Source organism: Oncorhynchus nerka, linkage group LG9a, assembly GCF_034236695.1.
Source record: "Oncorhynchus nerka isolate Pitt River linkage group LG9a, Oner_Uvic_2.0, whole genome shotgun sequence".
Lineage (NCBI taxonomy): Eukaryota > Metazoa > Chordata > Actinopteri > Salmoniformes > Salmonidae > Oncorhynchus > Oncorhynchus nerka.
In genome coordinates, this window is record NC_088404.1 from 51,633,414 (window position 1) to 51,654,573 (window position 21,160).

The 21,160-nt window shown below is 42.2% G+C and overlaps 1 protein-coding gene across 1 annotated transcript in view; it reads left to right on the forward strand.

The window, feature by feature from the left end:
* The window catches only part of LOC115134479 (cadherin EGF LAG seven-pass G-type receptor 1-like), a 76,008-nt gene continuing 54,848 nt past the window's right edge, over window positions 1-21,160 (forward strand). Inside the window, 1 exon segment of the mRNA XM_029668495.2 lies at window positions 1-3,865. Within this exon segment, the coding sequence (XP_029524355.2) occupies window positions 346-3,865 (3,520 nt within the window). The 5' untranslated portion in view covers window positions 1-345.

The following is a 21,160-nucleotide window of genomic DNA, read 5'->3' on the forward strand; positions in this document are numbered from 1 at the left end:
ATGTAATTGGCAAACCTAAGTCTGAGTCGCCCCAAAAACAATAATAATAAGAGGTTTTTTGGAGATTTTTTGCAGAATCACTTCATGGTACATTGTGGTCAGCTGCTGAGATTTTGGGAATCTGCATTTGACTGACAAACAATCCCCTGGGAGAAGGGTTGCTATCTGAGGAAGGGCAGTGAAAGAGCGAGACCACTTTGAACTATTTCATGTGCACGCTGTACTGCACTCCGCAACATTTGAACTAATCATGGAACGGGACAGGACAGCGAGCACCCGGTAAAAACTTCAGTGGACTTTATAGGTGTTCTTGGCCGATTTTTTGGATGCCATGCGTTTTAAACCATGGAATTACAAATTATTTGGCTATGGATATGTTTTCTATCACACATTCCAGTGTTTGCATTTTTTGATGTACACGTTTCTGATCATTTTCAGCCTGGAGTAGTGCTCGGAAATGTCTCTCTTGGACGGGGTTGGATCTATCAAATAGACAGGACTTTAACTCCTAAATACGTGAGGCACATTTTCAATATTGAAAGACAACATGGAATTGTATATTTCTCAGGAAAAGTGAATTGTGCGAAGTTGCCGAAGAACCCAGCGCCGCTCTACATTCAGATCCAATCAATTACCTCGGAAAACTTTATTTTAATTAACTTCAATACTTTTGTGCATGGGCAAAATTGTTTAATTAAATATAGGAGTAAGAGCGCCGAAGGTAAGCCCGAGATTTACATGAACGTTCTCTCAAACGTGGCGACTTCGCCATGCGTCTCTACCAGTATTTTGCTTTTGAACATTTATGAACATTTACCACTATTTACTCGACAACCTCACTCTTATCGTTTATCATGTACGGGAGGGAACTGGAAAGCCGTGTTTGATAACGGGAGTTTTTCTCCAAACTGTCTGCAATACAATGAGCGGAACGAGTTGGATTTACTCTGCAGGGTGCAAAATCTATGGAATTACACCACTGTCCGTGTAAAATTGCGATTTAATTCTCTACGTAGTCATGCCATGTTTACAGACAGGGATTTGCGGAGACTGGATTCATTGACCAAACGCAAAAAGAGAAATGTGAATACCGCTCCCCAGTTTCAACTGCCCAACTATCAGGTGTCTGTCCCGGAGAACGAACCCGCGGGAACTCGCGTAATTACGCTCAAAGCACTGGATACCGACGATGGAGATGCTGGTGAGGTTGAATATGATATGGAAGCTCTGTTCGATAGCAGATCCAATAATTATTTCCAAATCAACATGCAGACCGGCAGCATCACAACTTTGCAGCCTTTAGACAGGGAGGTCAAGGATACACATGTATTCAAAGTTATTGCTACAGACAATGGCATCCCTAAAAGGTCGGCCACTGCTTACCTCACCGTCACTATTAGTGACACTAATGATCATGGGCCTGTGTTTGAGCAGACAGAGTACAGGGTCAGCATTAGGGAGAACGTCGAGGTAGGCTTTGAAGTGTTGACTATAAGGGCCACAGATGGGGATGCCCCATCAAATGCCAACATGATCTATAAGATTGTGAATGAGGAAGAAGATAATGCTGGTTTTGAAATCGACCCTAGAAATGGATTAGTCAAGATTAGGGTTCGGCCTGACAGAGAAACTTTGACCCAGTATCTGCTGATAGTGGAGGCCAATGACCAGGGTAAAGACCCAGGCCCCCGCAGTGCCACGGCTACAGTGTATATCTCTGTGGAGGATGAGAACGATAACTACCCCCAGTTCAGTGAGAAAAGGTATGTAGTCCAGGTGCTTGAGAGCGTGGCAGTGAACACCAAAGTGGCCCAGGTGAAGGCCACAGACAAAGACGAGGGCAACAATGCAAAAGTCCACTACAGCATCGTCAGTGGCAACGTGAAGGGCCAGTTCTACATCCATTCCCCTACAGGTGACATTGAAATAATCAACCCTCTAGATTATGAGATCATCAGGGAATACAATCTGAGAATAAAGGCACAGGATGGGGGAAGGCCACCTCTGATTAATGGCACAGGGATAGTTGTAGTGCAAGTTGTGGATGTCAACGATAACGCCCCTATGTTTGTTAGCACACCCTTTCAAGCCACAGTATTGGAAAATGTGGCTATTGGTTATTCTGTGATCCATATTCAGGCTATTGATGCAGACTCCGGTGACAACTCTCATTTGGAGTACAGACTAACAGACATGGCTCCAGGCTTTCCCTTCACCATTAACAACAACACAGGGTGGATTACAGTCAGTGTAGAGCTGGACAGGGAGACCACTGACTTTTACACTTTTGGCGTAGAAGCAGTGGATCATGGGGTTCCTGCCATGTCTTCCTCGGCCAGTGTCAGTGTGACGGTGCTTGACGTGAATGACAATGTCCCCACTTTCACTCAGAGAATGTATAGCCTTAAAATTAATGAGGATGCTGTGGTGGGTACCAGTGTACTAGCACTCTCTGCCATAGATCGGGACGCCAACAGTGTGGTAACATACCAGATCTCCAGCGGCAATACGCGGAACAGGTTCGCCATCACCAGTCAGACTGCTGGGGGAGTTATCACCCTGGCACTGCTGCTGGACTACAAACAGGAGCACCAGTATGTCCTGACGGTGACCGCCTCAGATGGCACACGCTACGACACAGCGCAGGTCTTTATCAACGTCACCGATGCCAACACCCACCGGCCCGTGTTCCAGAGTGCCAACTACCAGGTGATGATCAGCGAGGACCAACCGGTGGGCTCCACCGTGGTGGTAATCAGTGCCACAGATGAGGACACAGGAGAGAACGCCCGCATCAGCTACGTCATGGAGGATAACGTGCCACAGTTCAAGATCAACCCTGACACAGGTGGCATAACCACGCAGATAGAAATCGACTATGAGGATCAGGCCTCCTACACGCTGGCTATCATTGCTTGCGACAACGGCATCCCTCAGAAATCTGACACCACATATGTGGAGATCATCATCCTGGATGCTAACGATAATGTGCCACAGTTCCTCAGGGACATATACCAGGGGACCGTGTTTGAGGACGCAGCTGTGTACACCAGTGTCCTCCAGATTTCTGCCTCTGACAGGGACTCCGGGTCTAATGGGAGGCTAAGTTACACCTTTCAGGGTGGGGATGATGGAGAGGGGGACTTCATCATTGAGCCGTACTCTGGCATCATTAGAACAGCCAGGAAACTGGACAGGGAGAATGTGCCTGTGTACAACCTGAAGGCCTTTGCTGTGGATAAGGGGGTTCCGCCTCTTAAGGCAGCCGTGGACGTCCATGTGTCCATCCTGGACATCAACGACAATGCTCCTGTGTTTGAAAAGGACGAACTGTACGTCTGTGTAGTGGAGAACAGTCCTGTGGGTTCTGTCGTAGCCCGCATCACCGCTACAGATCCCGACGAGGGAACAAACGCGCAGATCCTGTTCCAAATAGTGGAAGGAAACGTCCCAGAGGTCTTCCAATTAGACATCTTCAATGGGGATCTTATCGCCCTTACTGATTTAGACTACGAGTCGAAGATGGAGTACACAATCGTGGTCCAGGCAACCTCTGCACCGTTAGTCAGCCGCGCCATCGTGCACATCCGCCTGCTGGATGTCAATGACAATTCCCCTGTCTTACGTGACTTTGAGATCATCTTCAACAACTACATCACCAACAGGTCCAACAGCTTTCCGGCTGGGGTGATCGGGAAGGTTCCAGCCCAGGACCCAGATGTGTCAGATAAACTCCACTACAGTTTTGTGGAAGGTAACGAGCTGAGTCTACTCATCCTGAGCCAGGACACAGGGGACTTAAGGCTGAGCAGAGACCTGGACAACAACCGGCCCCTTGAGGCCACCATGAAGATATCAGTCACAGGTAATGAAACTGTGTTAATTTGAATGCAATAGCCTTTCATATGCACCTCCATATGCATGGCAGATATTTGTATATTTAGTTTGTCCTTTCCACCTCCTCTCTTCATTCTTCTATGCGTTTGATGTGGTTGCTGTTGTCTTGCAATGAGACCTCTACTAATTGTGCTAGTTGTAAATCAGTTTTATTGCTGGTACTTGCCTCTGCTTAGAAAAGGGAGTCTGTTGCATGTTTATTACGGTAAGACTGGTGTTTGCGCCTAAACCACCACATTGCCCATTACTGGCTGGCTGTCTACTAAAAGATCCACAAAATGTTATCCAACAGCATTGTTGCCATGACAACTCGCCCCTTTGTTCCCATTGGTGTGATTTGCACCCCTACTCTTTGTAACCCCTCTGTCCAAAAAAAGGAGTCACGGCAGCATACTCAAGATGAGACCAGGCTTAGCTGGATTCTGTCTGTCTTCTCGTTCAACTTTTAACCATATGGCTTGACTTGAGGTTTTCACCATCAGTGCTCTGTGCTGTGCTTGTAGCAGAAATACAACGGCATTGCATGAAGTTGTCCGAAGACCATCCTCAGGCACTGTGCTCTTTGATCTCATGCTATTTCATATCTTGTGACAGTAGTTACCATGTTATTGTTTGCGTGGCTTCTAGAGAAATAGTTTTCCTGAAGCAGTTGACACTAGTTTTTGTTATTCATTCGTTAATTTATTGTCAATTTTGGCAACTTGTTTATTGTTTTCCCAGAGAGCCCCATGCTATTTATTACTTGAGCGTGTTGTATTGGTACATTTGCAATCTGAAGAACTAAGATGGGACTCTTTCAAAGTTGAGGCACTTGGTTACCAGTAGCAGTGCATGTGTAACATCACTGGGGAAGCCAAGCCTATGTGTTGTGATAATTTGTTGTTTGCTCTTTAACCTGTTAATTCATATGCCTTGCAACCTTTTATATACAGTATAGGCCTAAAGGCCGAGTTACCACCAGTCGCAAAGTAAACAGGAGCTTCCTCCACTATTCCAGCCCCATTTCAACATTTTAAATTCATCAAATCACCTCTGCTTGGTCTAATACAGTAACAACTAAAAGATACCAACAACTATTTAGTCATATCAACACAAGCTAAATATGATGTGGCTGTCCGTGGTTCTGATTTCTGTGTGTGTGTGTGTGTGTGTGTGTGTGTGTGTGTGTGTGTGTGTGTGTGTGCGCGCGTTTGTGCAAGAAGAAAAACATGTTGATTCACTCTACTTGTAGAGAAACGGCAATGACATCCTCCTCTCTTTCATGTTGACGAAATGGTCTGTCACTCTGTCATATAATACACGCTTTTATTTTTTGTTGTCCTAGGCTACCTGGATAAAATTCTTACTCGCAAGCCTAACTTCCATTCATGGGCAACGTTAGCTAATTAACATTAGCCTTCTACATCTGGCTACATATTGAACTTCCATCCTCTCAGGCCAGGGGCACAATAATGTATTGATTAATGGTTGGATCAGAATCGTCATTATAGTATTTGCCCAGTACGGAGAATTAAGTAAAACCACAAGTCCAAATCCCTATCTCCATCCATGGCTAATTTAGGAAAGGGCCCATTTTAGCTAGATGGCTAACCACTAGAGGACAACAGCACAACAAGATGCAACAATTTCAGTTTTTCTGTCAATTACTTATGCTCTCAATGGGATTTGATAGGAGTGATGCCAAATCCAAGCTGGCTTCCCTCGACACTTTTTTTTCATGAGCCAGGACCATTCACAGTTGAGCTCTCTCAGTTTAGGTCAACGCTGATTGGAATTTTTTTATACTTTTTTTGTCAAGGGAGGCCAGATGCTCGCCGTCTTCCCTCGCCTTTAATGCTACTGGCGGTAACAATGTCATACTCGTTTGGACCATACAGCATCAGATAGATGGCCTACACGTAGAGAGACATAGGGGCGGTGTTTGGCTCACTCTGAGGCTTTCTCCTGTGAGATACATTCAGCTTCTTGTGAATTGAAGGAAAATTCTGAAACACAGAGAGACGGAAGATAAATAATTGTATGTTTTCATATATAATTTAAAAAAAAAATGTTTGGTGTAGCCTGGCTTCCCTTGGCTTCCATGAATATGTAACGGATGTGAAACGCTAGCTTAGTTAGCGGTGGTACGCGCTAAATAGTGTTTCAATCGGTGACGTCACTTGCTCTGAGACCTTGAAGTAGTGGTTCCCCTTGCTCTGCAAGGGCCGCGGCTTTTGTAGAGCGATGGGTAACGATGCTTCGTGGGTGACTGTTGTTGATGTGTATACCGGTAGCTAGGTCATAGACTGCTGGTTATGTATCAGGTTATGTATATTTTGATCATCGTTATCGCTAGCATAGTAGATGCTAGTTACCCTAACTAGCTAGTTGGCTTGCTAACATTAGCCTACCTCAATACAACTTAGTCTAAGAAACACGAGAACATTTCAGAAGTACGCAAATCATTCATAGGAAAAACTTTTTTCATAATTGGGATGTCGCCAGATTAACTGTAGATGCAGTATAACTTTAGCCAGGTAACTAAGATTGAAGGGACCACCATATTTTAGTTAGCTAACGTTAGCATTGCTAGCTATTTTTTACTCACATTGCTAGTAACAGTAATTGCTATCTCTCTAAAGTCAATTGACAACATCATAATATGTGACTCGTTTCAGGAAACCAGGTGTATACGTCTCTATTTCACAGGAGAGCCAATTGAATTTAAACGTTGTTTTTTTTAGCAAAATGCGTTTTATGGCAGAAATGAACTTTCATATGCCTTAATAACAAACTTGTATGCCATCTGTAAATATGAATCAAATTGTTCAATTATGAGCCTAATTGGTTTAACCACAGAAAAAGAAAGGATCCTTACCTCTAGCCATGATTGGCTGAGATAATCGATGGGCTGGACATGCCGAGCGATGAGTTCTGATTTTTCTGCCATGTAGCACGCTTCTGTCTATAACATGGGCTGGTCAGTATGTGTAGGTATTCCTTTATAACGCTGCTTTTTTGAAAGATATTACGTAGTAGAACTGCAAAAGTGTTGCTCTCCACTTTCTGGAGGGCCAAGTTTTGAAATCAGTGGAATGCCTGGTGGAATTAGAGTATGATAGCTAAGGAGATGGAGAAAATGCTGGCGTTTGATGGCAAATATGCAAAGGGATCGAAAAGAGAACACACAGAAGGCTGTTGTATAAAACACCTATCTCCGGATTACATCTTCAAACTAAGGGCAACCATGGGATCCGTGACAGAGAGGGAGAAGCGTCCATCCATGTATACGGGTAAGAGAGTCTAGCTAGCTACATTTTCAGATATTATACGTTTCTAATTTAGTCAGAAAGTAGTTTTCATTTCACGTTAAAGCATACTTTTAGCTAGCTAGCTAACGTTACGTTTATGATCTGGGTAGTATGATCTGGGTAGTAATATTATTCATATTTGAGCCATTTGCATTACTAGTTATAGCCTAATGTTAACTAGATAGCTAACATGTAACTTGGTTGGTTAGCTACCTGCAGATTCATGCGGGGTAGTAACGTTATGAGTTCGGATAATTGTTGAGCTAGCTAGCTATGTGTCTAAACAAAAGACTCCACTATGCAAGTAAACTTTTCACTACACCTTCTGTATCCTGTGCTTTTGACAAATAAACTTTGATTTCATTTGATATAGTGTGTGTTTACCAGAGACGATAATGTGAAGAACAAAACTGAACTAAAGTCAAATTAGGATATAATGTTAGGCCAACGAGACAGAGTCCAAGTTCTAAAATTCTCCGGTAGAATGCCCTGCTTTTATTTCATCACACTCACAACCGTGAGCTATTTTCTGTAATTGGCTCACCATTATCTTTTTAATAATGATCTAGTTGTGAGTTTATTTTCCAGTAATAATGAAGACAAATGAGGTAAAGTGAATTTGTTGTCAGATATATTATGATATTATACACTGGCTAGCCAGCTAACTTAACATTAGCTTGCTAACAAGCTAGAAACTAATCAAAATATTGTTTAGAAAGTTGCTTTTAGTTGCCTGGTTTACTAGATTTACATATAATTTCATTTTTAAACAGGTAGTTTGATTGGTGTTAAAATACACTAGTTATGCTATTTTGGACTATCAGGCTGCTGATGTCATGCAGCCTGTCATTTTTGTGTTTAAACTTTTTCATAACGACAAGTTTGTTGTCAGACGACAATAGAATGTTCATGATATCACTGCAACAACTGTCGATAGACATAGTATAAACCACCTTTTAGTCTTGAAATCGCCTCATGTGAATATTTGAAGAGATGGGTGGGGCTAAGGCTTAAGAAGGTGTGAACGATGCTGAATGGGTGTAGAAAAATGAAAGCTCTCTAGGTTTCTAGGTTTACCAAAACATTCAAGGGAAATTTTCTTAAACGTGAGGTTACAAGTTTATCCATTTTCAAAGCAGAAATACTTTCCCATTGTTCCTCAACTGTAGTGTATGATATACCATTTTCTAGCTCCGAGTTTCTACTTTTATCCAATGTAAAAAACACAATTTCAAGTTTTGCTACATACAGTAAGATCAAGCCGGTCGGTCACATATGGTAAAGTTGTTTCCTACTAATTATTTGCCAACTTTAGCATGTCAACATATTTCCATGCCACTCTAAATTAGTGTCATTTAGACAACAGTCACATTAGCCTCTGAAGTGCAACCCATGTTTAGGGCACACATAAATATTGGATGCAACTATGGTGGTACCATCTAACTTATGTATGTACTTACTAGCAGTAACAAACCAACCCAGGGCCATAGCAAAACATATGACAGTTGGTTGCATACTGTAACAGTGTCACCGGCCTTAATCTAATCTGGGTACCAGACTGATCCCCTGGTCATGAACAGTTGCCGGGACCTTCCAGAAGGAGCAAAGGTGGGTATCATATAGTGCTGAGCGATTAGTGCTTTTTAAGGTCATTTCGGTTTGATTATTAAAAAATGCTTTATCATGAACTGTTGACATGAAATGCACTATGCATTATGTGGGTTGAAAGCTGTAACAACACAGAATAAAACAATTAATAAAAGTCCCATGATGGTAGTGACTGCCCATTACTGCAAATCACTTATTAACCATAATTTATTCATATTGCACATTACTTAAATATTTGTTTAATTTGATGACTTTATTATTTCATTCCAAGTCATCATATCATCTCTATAGAGCTGCTCCCTATGCCATCTGACAAAAATCACAATTTTAGTAGCTCTTCAAAGTAAATAAGGCATACTTCTATGACTGCTGAAAACCAACTATCAATCACTTGGATCATGTATTTCAGGTAGACATACTTTGCGAATACAACTGCTTTCTATCCCTCTTGATTGCACATTCTCTGTTCTGTCAATTTCTGTGGGTCTCAGTGCTCCACACAGACCAGTCAAGTAGGTGGGCACGCAATGGATTATCGTCATTGTAGTTAATTACCACGTTTTCTGCGCTAAACTATGTAGAATATTGGCCTGTTGAAAACTACAACTCCGTTAATTTCTCAGCACTAGTATCATAACATGTCCAGCAATGTGATTCAAATGGTTTAGCAATCTCCAAAAATTATTTTATTCACTGTTCACTTGCTATTTTCACAGCTTGTCAAACGTTTAAAAAAAACTGTGTCATGTGACACAAGTACCCTTCTGACACCTCCTCCGTTGTTGCCAGAGTCTCCCTCGATTGCTATGAAAAGGACACTCCATCATGAAGGCTCTGATAGTAACCCGAGTTACTGCCCTGATGACACAGATAGCTTCATCAACAACGACAGGTAATGTGTGTTATGTGAAAAGTACTATTAAAAAATACCTAGCTTGATAAACTAGTAAGCTAATTCCCCAGCCAAACAAATACAGCTAGTTTTCATTTTGGCTGTGAAGTGCATGAGCAAAAAGCTTTGTCATTTCTTTAGAACAAAATGCAATTCGCCACTTGGCAGTCAATTATATCACCCAGTCACAGGCTCTCGCTGTCAACACCACCTCATAAGATTGCCTGCTGCAGTTGTTCGAGAGCTATCTAGTTTGCAGCCAAAAATGCAGCATCGAAAAGTCCAGCAAGTGGGCTGTCATCAGCATCATGCAGACATGACCTCGCTGTGAGCATTCCTATGAATGTTGGCAAGTATCCGGCCAGCAACATTCACCTGTCAGCAGCAACAGCTTTCACAGGCTCATCATTTGTACAAATGCAGAAGGTAACCCATTTCATTACATTGATACGTTTGATAACCCAATTGTGAAACATAATTTATTGAAACTGACATTATTTGTTGCTTATTTTCTACTTAGATGCATATAATGTCCAGAGCATAACCTAGTGGAACCAACTTGATTGCTGTGTTCACCATTCTATTTCACTTGACATTTTATGATAACTGAAGTGAAATAGAAAGGTGTGTGTGTGTGACCGAACAGTATCTTTGATGAGGGGCCAGGGACTGATCTACGCTGCAATGCCCATCAATGGGGTGCTGGCAAAGACCTCACCCCAGCCTCACATCTTGCCTGCTCACCAACGGGCGTCGATATGGAGAACAGACTTCAACATAGTATATATTTGTGTGTCAGATATCACCTATCCCTAACTCACGTAGGTAATAGAACAGTGACTGTGTGTGTGTGTGTGTTCACAGATGCATGAGATGCAGCGATATCTGGCGCTCAACACATCCACAATAAGGTGATCACTAATAATACAATACAGCACCAATGTCTAGTAATAGCAACACCCTTTTCACTCCATGTGCCACTGAACTCTGCCTCAATTCTGCCTATTTCTACAGATGGACTGGAGATGCTTTTGCCAGACGGCAGCCTCAGGCGTTTGATGGGGAGACCATCATTGGGTAGGTTTGATCTGACCTGTTCCAACTTCAACATATTACCTGTTTGTATGTCAGATGTCACCAGATGTCACCAGATATCACCAGATATCACCAGATATCACCTATCCGAACTGCCATTGGTCATAGAACAGTGACTATGTGTGTATGTGTTCCCAGAAACATGTATGGAGCCAGCACATTGCAAGACTTGCAAGATGATGTGATTGAAGTCCAGACTGACAGACAGGCTTGTTACTGATGTCTCTGAATGAAGAGAGATTTGGTATAAAAGTTTTACTAGACACAACTTTGACTTGTATTGTCTTTTTTCATTTTTTTTTATTGAATTGAATGGTATCAGTCAATATGGGGAGGTAGAAACCCTGTGTATTCTGCACCAGGATCAGGGAACTCCTGTTGTATACGGGACGCCACACAGGAAGGTATGACCACTCTTGACATGTTTGCCAAGGTAGCCCCATTACCACTAGACCGTATCCGTATCGGCTGGGAATGACAACGAAAGAGGAAAGATTGTTATATTAGTAGAACACTGCTTCTATGGTATTATGGAAAGGGTTGTTTATTCTACATGGGCCTGTTTCTACATTTGAAAGTTATCAAAACCCTGTAAAAACAACACATTTCCCTGCACCTATTTGGTGTATGTGACAATAAAACAAGGGCACACCCAATTAACACCCACATCAAACCACACCCCTCAGCCAACTCACATTTGGCTTCCGTAATGGCTGCCAGTATTTCTTGAGGAGTATGCCAACAAGAAAAAAAGAGGCCAAATCAGCGGGTGCAGTTCCTCTTTAAAACCAGCATAAACAAGTAATAGCAATGTAGAGAAAATCTGTGAACTCTTTTCAACTAACCAGACGTTCCTTTGAGGCCTACATTGTAGGCATGCTCCCTACACACTCTGGCTTACATCTTGGTTATGAAACAATGATTGATTAGGGCTATGTTACAGGAAGAAATGTGCGTAATTTATGATTACTAGCGCATCTCATATGCACTCCAGTCTAAGATCAGAGCATGCTGCAACTCGCCCACTCTTGGGTTAATTTGAGTGTCTGGACAGAGTATCAGCACTCACACACACACACACGTGTGCCTTTCTTTTTTCTTTTTCACAAACATGCATAATCACCATCTTTCCCTTTCATCAGAGATCTCTTTCTCCATTAGTGCAAGTCCTGCTACTACTATATAGAAACAAAAAATGCTGTCCTCTTTTTGCTCATGTACTCTGTTCTCTTCCAAAAATGTGGGCTTAGTTATCTTGAATCTGTGGGCATTGCTTCTCTAACCATGAGAATTGGATTAGCCGTCCATGCCTAGCCTAGAATACTTGGCAGGTCTTAGTGTCTGGCTTCACTGGACCTCTCTCTATTAGACCCAATGCCCCCCCATTCAATTTGGGGAAATTACCAACAGCATGCTCTGCTGCTTAGGACATGGTCCTAATGCAAATCAATGGCCTTCATTTCTAAAAGTGAGTTTGACAGCGATGTGGCATTTTGTGAACCAGACAAATGTATTTGTCCAGAGTTTGTTTTGCGGACTGAGACAAACCTCACACAACCTCATGTTGACTTTTAAACTAATTGGTGATTATGTTTTGTCCTGCGATGTGATTTGAGAAAGGGAGCGTTGCGATTGTAGGACCTTAAGCAAGGGAAACATCAAGGGTTCCTGCAGTGGCTCTGAGTACTCATTAAAACAAAATGTGGTTACTGAACTGTTTTCAGCTTGCTGTGGAGTTTGATAACATAGCCTTGTGGATGCAAGATGCCCACTCAGCCAGCAAGTAGTGACTTAAACTCCGACTGGGTTGTGCTCATTTTGTCCACTCTACAAAAGGTGTTATTGGACGTTAGAATGTTACCTCAGGTGAAATCTTGAGAAGGTCGCTGTCAGCTACCCATTTATCCTCTGACTTCACACTGAGTGGCAAAGGAAATGTGCCATAGAGAATGAACAATCATGACTTTGTCACTGTTGAAACATTTGTTTACAGTGGAGATGTAAGATTTCCTTGATCTTTTTTGACAATCCCTGAAGTGAGCCAATGACGAAAAGCAGGTAATTGCCTATTCGCACAATTTGTCATGCGCTCGCTGTAATGTGAACAATGGTGGTGTACATGTACTAGCCAACAAAAGCATGTCTGTTTGGAATGTACAGATGTCTCCACAGTGGTTACCTCATTTTGTGGGTGTCATTATGCTGTATATCATTCTATGTTGGAATTGGTTTAATGTGATGTTGGCTGCCCAGCGCTTCGTTCATATTTTATTCTCACTGGGATCATTAGCCTAAGTAGAGAACAGTGTCTCCATGTCTTGTTTTGTATGCATATCCTGCCTGCAAACCACATTTCCGGGTCACCTAAATCCAAACAGTGTAAATACATACATTTTTTGGGGATGGAAAAATTATTAAAGTGAAAACTAAAACAACTAAACTCAGATATAAATGTAGAAAACATAATGGACCTATACACTGAGTGTACAAAATATGTGATCTATGATCCCTTATTGATGTCACTTGTTAAATCCATTTCAAACCAGTGTAGATGAAGGGGAGGAGACAGGTTAAAGAAGGATTTTTAATCCTTGAGACAACTGAGACATGGATTGTGTGTGTGTGCCATTCAGAAGGTGAATGGGCAAGACAAAATATTTAAGTGCCTTTGAAAGGAGTATGGTAGTTGGTGATAGGCACACCAGTTTGTGTCAAAAACTTCAACGCTGCTTGGTTTTTCACGCACAACAGATTCCCGTGTGTATCAAGAATGGTCCACCACCCAAAGGACATCCAGCCAACTTGACACAACCGTGGGAAGCATTGAAGTCGACATGGGCCAGCATCCCTGTGGAACGCTTTTGACACCTTGTAGAATCCATGTCCCGACGAATTGAGGCTGTTCTGAGGGCAAAAGGTGTGTGTATGTGTGTGTTCTGAGGGCAAAAGGTGTGTGTATGTGTGTGTTCTGAGGGCAAAAGGTGTGTGTATGTGTGTGTTCTGAGGGAAAAAGGGATGCAACTCAATATTATTAAGGTGTTCTTAATGTTTTGGACACTCAGTGTATATTTCTTAATAATATAATCTTTAAGAACTAACAATCACCAAAATAAAAGCTAGACTGGGAGAATTGAAATTCCAAAAACAATGAATTAAGCAGTTTTCATATATTTGTATTACACAGGATACAAGTAGAGACTCATGGTAGCTCATACACTGCAGATGAGGAACAATGGGAAAGTGATTCTGCTTTGAAAGTTAATACACTTGTAACCCCACTTTTGAGAAAATGTGACTTGAATGTTTTGGTACGCCTACTGGAGAGCTCTTCTTTGTCTACACCCATTGAGCTTTGTTCACACCCTCTTAATTAAGCCTTAGCCCCTTTAAAGATTCACATGAGGCCATGTGCTAAACAACCAAAGATTAGAAAACTAAATGCTGGTTTATACTACATCTATCTAAAAAATAGCATAACTGGTGTATTTTAACACCAACCAACCCATCTGTTTAAAAATGAATTTAGGGCCTCCCGTGTGGTGCAGCGGTCACTACAGATCCTGGTTCGATTCCAGGCTGTGTCGCAGCGATGGGACAAGACTGTAACTACCAATTTTATACCATTAAATTTGGGAGAAAAAGAGGTTAAAAAAAATCTAATAAATAATGTCAATCTAGCAAACCAGGCAACTAAAAGCAACGTTCTAAACAATGTTTTGGTTAGTTTCTAGCTTGTTAGCTAACGTTAAGTTAGATGGCTAGCCAGTTCAAATAATGACCATATCATGCAAAGTTTTGAAACATATAAATTCTGAAAATGTAACTAGCTAGATACACTCTCTTACTGTCACGTGTGCTCCCTCTCCGGCCTCTAGGTCACCAGGCTGCTCGTTATGGCGTACACCTGTCACCATCGTTACGCTCATTATGACACTCACCAGGACTCCATCACCTCCTTGATTACCTTCCCTATATATGTCACACCCTTTAGTTCCTTCCCCAGGCGTTATTGTTTCTGTTTCATGTCTGTGTGCTGTTCAAGTTTCTTGTTTTGTATTATGTTTTGTTTATTTATTAAAACACTGACTCCTTGAACTTGCTTCCCGACTCTCAGTGCACATCTTTAAACTACAGTCATGGCCAAAAGTTTTGAGAATGACACAAATATGAATTTTTCACAAAGTCTGCTGCCTCAGTTTGTATGATGGTAATTTGCATATACTCCAGAATGTTATGAAGAGTGATCAGATGAATTGCAATTAATTGCAAAGTCCCTCTTTGCCATGCAAATGAACTAAATCCTCCCCAAAACATTTCCACTGCATTTCAGCCCTGCCACAAAAGGACCAGCTGACATCATGTCAGTGTTTCTCTCGTTAACACAGGTGTGAGTGTTGACGAGGTCAAGGCTGGAGATCACTCTGTCATGCTGATTGAGTTCAAATAACAGACTGGAAGCTTCAAAAGAAGGGTGGTGCTTGGAATCATTGTTCTTCCTCTGTTAACCATGTTTACCTGCAAGGAAACATGTGCCGTCATCATTGCTTTGCACAAAAGGGCTTCACAGGTAAGGATTTTTTTACCTTTATTTAACCAGGCAAGTCAGTTAAGAACAAATTCTTATTTTCAATGACAGCCTAGGAACAGTGGGTTAACTGCCTGTTCAGGGGCAGAACGACAGATTTGTATCTTGTCAGCTCGGGGGTTTGAACTCACAACCTTGCGGTTACTAGTTCACCGCTCTAACCACTAGGCTACCCTGCCGCCCCAATACCTTTTACAGCATGATGGAGCACCTTGCCATAAGGCAAAAGTGATAACTAATTGGCTCAGGGTACAAAACATTGATATTTTGGGTCCATGGCCAGGAAACTCCCCAGACCTTAATCCCATTGAGAACTTGTGGTCAATCCTCAAGAGGCGGGTGGACAAACAAAACCCCACAAATTCTGACAAACTCCAAGCATTGATTATGCAAGAATGGGCTGCCATCAGTCAGGATGTGGCCCAGAAGTTAATTGACAGCATGCCAGGGCGGATTGCAGAGGTCTTGAAAAAAAAGGGTCAATAAAAGCCTTTGACACTTTTGAAATGCTTGTAATTGTACGTCCGTATTCCATAGTAACATCTGACAAAAATATCTAAAGACACTGAAGCAGCAAATGTTGTGGAAATTAATGTGTGTCATTCTCAAAACTTTTGGCCACGACTGTACATTGATAAACGCTTCTCCCTCTCTGTCACTGATGGCATGCATGGTTGCACTTAGTTTAAAGATGTAATCCAGAGGCTATCCAGAGTTATCATACTCCGATTCCACTGGGCATTCCATTGATTTCATAAGTCGGTCAACTTCTTTGTTGCAGTTCTTCGTGATATCTTTAAAAATCTGCGTTAGAAAGGATTACCTATACATACTGACCAGCTCATGTTAAAGACAGCATGTCCAGCCCATCCAATCCATTATCTCAGCCAATCATGCGTAGCGGGACAGTTCCAGTCTTTTTCCGTGACTAAACCAACTATGCTCACAATTTAACAATTGTATTTGTATTTACAGATGGCATACATGTTTGTTATTAAGGCACATGAAAGTTCACATGTTCCAGAAGGCATTTCTGCCCAAAAAAAAGGCCTTCTGATAAAACAGTTATGATGAAGTAAATTTCCCTCTCCTGTAAAGTAGTGACGAGTGACATAGGCCTAGTTTCCTGAAACTACTCACAAATGTGTAGAATTGCAAGAAATTTGCTTTAAAACAGCAACAAACCAAAAAAAAGTTCCATGGAGAAATGTGTAGAATTGCAGAAATTTGGCTTAAAAATTTCCCCCCAAAATTATACAATGCCAAGATGAGGGAGTCTCAAATGTAGCTGCGCCAACGACTGGCGGCTGCTACGTCAACCACCTAAGACCCTTTTTGATCCAGAAAACCCCCCCGGGACTGTAGGCCTATATCATCAAGCATAGACTACATTACACATCTACAAGCACAACATATACATGACATATTGGCTTAAGCTTTAATGAGTGTGTGAATAAGAGACTCAGTCACATACTCAGAACTAACTGGACTTGTTTAATGTGAAATGTATTGTATTCAGAGCATTCAGATTTCAAAGATTGCTTGTTGTAGCTATAATGACATGTTTATGATTCATTTTAGATGTGTAATGTATGACTTATGATATACATAGTTACCGATTAAAGATACATGTGAACTTGACCACTGGCTCAATCCTGATGGCGCCGGAGAAGATAGCTGCCGTTTTATGGGCTCCTAACCAATTGTGCTATTGGGTGTGATTTTTTTGCGTTATTTGTCACTTGTAATGTACATAATATTTCTGCCGCCGTCTCTTATGACTGTAAAAGAGCTTCAGTGATTACTCACCTCGTACTGGACGAATAGTTTTTCTTTCGAGTCGGACCCTCAAGGATTTACTTCAGACACCTGACAAGAAACAAATCCCCGTCATTCGCATAAAGAAGAGATGGAGATAACGGGAACATAGGTCGGGGTGCCTTGTAAGGATCCGACTGCGAGCGAGTAATCCCCCTCTACCAAATCAAATTTATTTATATAGCCCTTCTTACATCAGCTGATATCTCAAAGTGCTGTACAGAAACCCAGCCTAAAACCCCAAACGGGAAGCATTGCAGGTGTAGAAGCACGGTGGCTAGGAAAAACTCCCTATATAGGCCAAAACCTAGGAAGAAACCTAGAGAGGAACCAGGCTATGAGGGGTGGCCAGTCCTCTTCTGACTGTGCCGGGTGGAGATTATAACAGAACATGGCCAAGATGTTCAAATGTTCATAAATGACCAACATGGTTGAATAATAATAATCACAGTAGTTGTCGAGGGTGCAACAAGTCAGCACCTCAGGAATAAATGTGAGTTGGCTTTTCATAGCTGATCACTAAGAGTATCTCTACCGCTCCTGCTGTCTCTAGAGAGTTGAAAACAGCACGTCCGGTGAATAGGTCAGGGTTCCATAGCCGCAGGCAGAACAGTTGAAACTGGAGCAGCAGCACGGCCAGGTGGACTGGGGACAGCAAGGAGTTAACATGCCAGGTAGCCATGAGGCATGGTCCTAGGGCTCAGGTCCCCCGAGAGAGAGAAAGAAAGAGAGAATTAGAGAGGGCATACTTACATTCACACAGGACACTGGATACGACAGGAGAAGTACTCCAGATATAACAGACTGGCCCTAGCCCCCCGACACATAAGCTACTGCAGCATAAATACTGGAGGCTGAGACAGGAGGGGTCAGGAGACACTGTGGCCCCATACCATCAGCCAACGTGCAATCATTGGATAACAAAATGCATGAACTCTGATCAAAACTATCCTACCAACTGGACATTAAAATCTGTAATATCTTATGTTTATACCACCTTTAATCCACACACAGACACATACAAACCTCTCCCTCGTCCTCCATTTGTCCAATCTGACCATAACTCTATCCTGTTGATTCCCGCTTACAAGAAAAGCTAAAGCAAGATGTACCAGTGACTCGCTCAATAAGGAAGTGGTCAGATGATGCAGATGCGAAGCTACAGGACTGTTTTGCTAGTACAGACTGGAATATATTCCCGGGATTCTTCCGATGGCATTGCGGAGTATACCACCTCAGTCACTGGCTTCATCGATAAGTTAATCGATGACGTCGTCCCCACAGTGACCGTAAGTACATACTCCAACCAGAAGCCATGGATTACAGGCAACATCCACACTGAGCTAAAAATGGTAGAGCTTCCGCTTTCAAGGAGCGGGACTCTAACTGGGACGCTTATAAGAAATCCCGCTATGCCTTCCACTGAACCAAAAAACAAGCAAAGCGTCAATACAGGACCTACTTAAATGACTACCGACCCGTTTCACTGACGTCTGTAGCCATGAAGTGCTTTGAAAGGCTAGTCATGGCTCACGTTAACACCATTAGCCCAGAAACCCTAGAACCACTCCAATTTGCATACCGCCCCAACAGATCCACAGATGATGCAATCTCTATTGCACTTCACACTGCCCTTTCCTACCTGGACAAAAGGAACACCTGTGTGAGAATGCTATTCATTGACTACAGCTCAGCATTCAACACCATATTGCACCCAAAGCTCATCACTAAGCTATGGACAAAGGAGATGATTGTGGACTTTAGAAAATGGAGGACCGAGCACGCCCCCATGCTCATAGACGGGGCTGTAGTGGAGCAGGTTGAGAGCTTCAAATTCCTTGGTGTCCACATCACCAACAAACTATCATGGTCCAAACACACCAAGACAGTCATGAAGATGGCATGACAATGCCTATTCCTCCTCAGGAGACTAAAAAGATTTGGCATGGGTCCTCAGATACTCAAAAAGCTCAACAGCGGCACCATCGAGAGCATCCTGACTGGCTGCATCAAAACCAAATCAAATCAAATGTTATTTGTCACGTGCGCCGAATGCAACAAGTGCAGTGTGTACGGCCCAGTACATTAGTCCAGGCCAAGCGTCCTGCCATCCAGGACCTCTATACCAGACGGTGTAAGTGGAAGGCCCTAAAAATTGTAATAGACTCCAGCCAGCCTAGTCATAGACTGTTTTCTCTGCTACCGCACGGAACGCGGTCCTGGAGTGCCAAGTCTAGGTCCAAAAGACTTCTTAGCAGCTTCTACCCCCAAGCCATAAGACTCCTGAACAGCTAATCAAATGTCTACCTGGACTATTTTCATTGTCCCCACCCCCCATTTTAACGCTGCTGCTACTCTCTGTTTACTACCCATGCATAGTCACTTCACCTCTACCTACATGTACATATTACCTCAATTACCTAAACTAACCGGTGCCCCCGCACATTGACTCTGTACTGTACCCCCTGTATATAGCCTCACTGCTGTTATTTTATTGTTGCACCTTAATTATTAGTTATTTTCTATTTGTCTTATTTTATAAAAAAAAATACATGTTTGTTTTTTTCATTTTTTTACTTCAGTTTATTTTCGTAAATACTTGAACACTTTTTTTCTGAAACTGCATCGTTGGTTAAGGGCTTGTATTCGGCACATGTGACAAATATTTGTATTTTATTTGTATGCCAAAACATTCAGTCACATATTTTCCACTCATGCTTACTTAATTTACAGCCATCTGGATGAGTTGTGTCACAAACATACTCAGTACTCCCGTGTGGCGCAGCAGTCTAAGGCACTGCATCTCAGCGCAAGAGGCGTCACGACAATCGCTGGTTCGAAACAAGGCTGTATCACATCTGGCTGTGACCAGGGTAGGCTGTCATTGTAAATAAGAATTTGTTCTTAACTGACTTTCCTAGTTAAATAAAAGTTTGTGGTTTTGGTGTGTTCACCCTTAACTTTGTTAGTCCCAAAATGCCCTCTCAGTTAAGCATGGGGAGAGAGTGGCGTGGAGGGAATTCGCTATAATCAGATCTGCATTCCAATGGGGAGCCAAATAGTTCAATGTTTAACTTGATGTTATTGAACTATTTTGTCATTTTATAAAATAAGAGTGGGGTGTTGGATTGACAAAGCTTTTGGGACCATACTGTTTCAGTTTAGTTCATGTCAATTGAATTGCAGAAGGATATATATATATTGCACCTTTATTAAATGAAATATACATATGATTTAGAATATGCATGGAGGTATAAATATTTTCCTTACCATGGTCAACTTGTAAGCTATTCCCGGGTTGGAGCGATTTTACATGATAAAAGGTGAGGGCCAATGTAAGAGGCCGATGTGTCACTTCCTAACCACAAAAACTGTCATGATAATCCTCCAAAGCTTCCGCTAAGCCCACTAAATATTCTCAGATCACTTACAGTTCAGGATTTTCCAAAGTTTTCTTTAAGGCATTCCCACTCCCTCGGGAAAAGGCCTACTTTATTTGAGCAAGTTTTAGTCAAATCCTAGACTTTTATTGTAGTGAATGGTACTACGGGATAGCATCACACACTACAGCATGCCAGACTTAGCACATAGGAAGGATGACATCATTGTGACTTCAAGTGCCTCAAGTGCTGACAGTTGGTGATTGGGGGAGAATCTCTGTGGCATTTCCTTGATTCGTTGCATCCTCTATTTTCAGGACGTGACACCTTATATTTATGGAACTTTCTATGGCGAAACAACTTACAGACAACCTTTTTTTTTACTGTAGTTAATGGCCCTTTTTAAACTATCTGGAATACCCCTGTGCAAGTATTGGTTAACCTGGCCGTCCCGCCTAAAGACTGTGGGGGAGGTTTCTATCTCCCACTAGACCCAAAGTGGTTCAACTTTGGAGAAAGGGGCAAAGGGGGAATTTGGAGGCTGTGAGGCTTTGGCAATTCATAGGGTGTCACTATAGCAACCCGGAAGCATTCT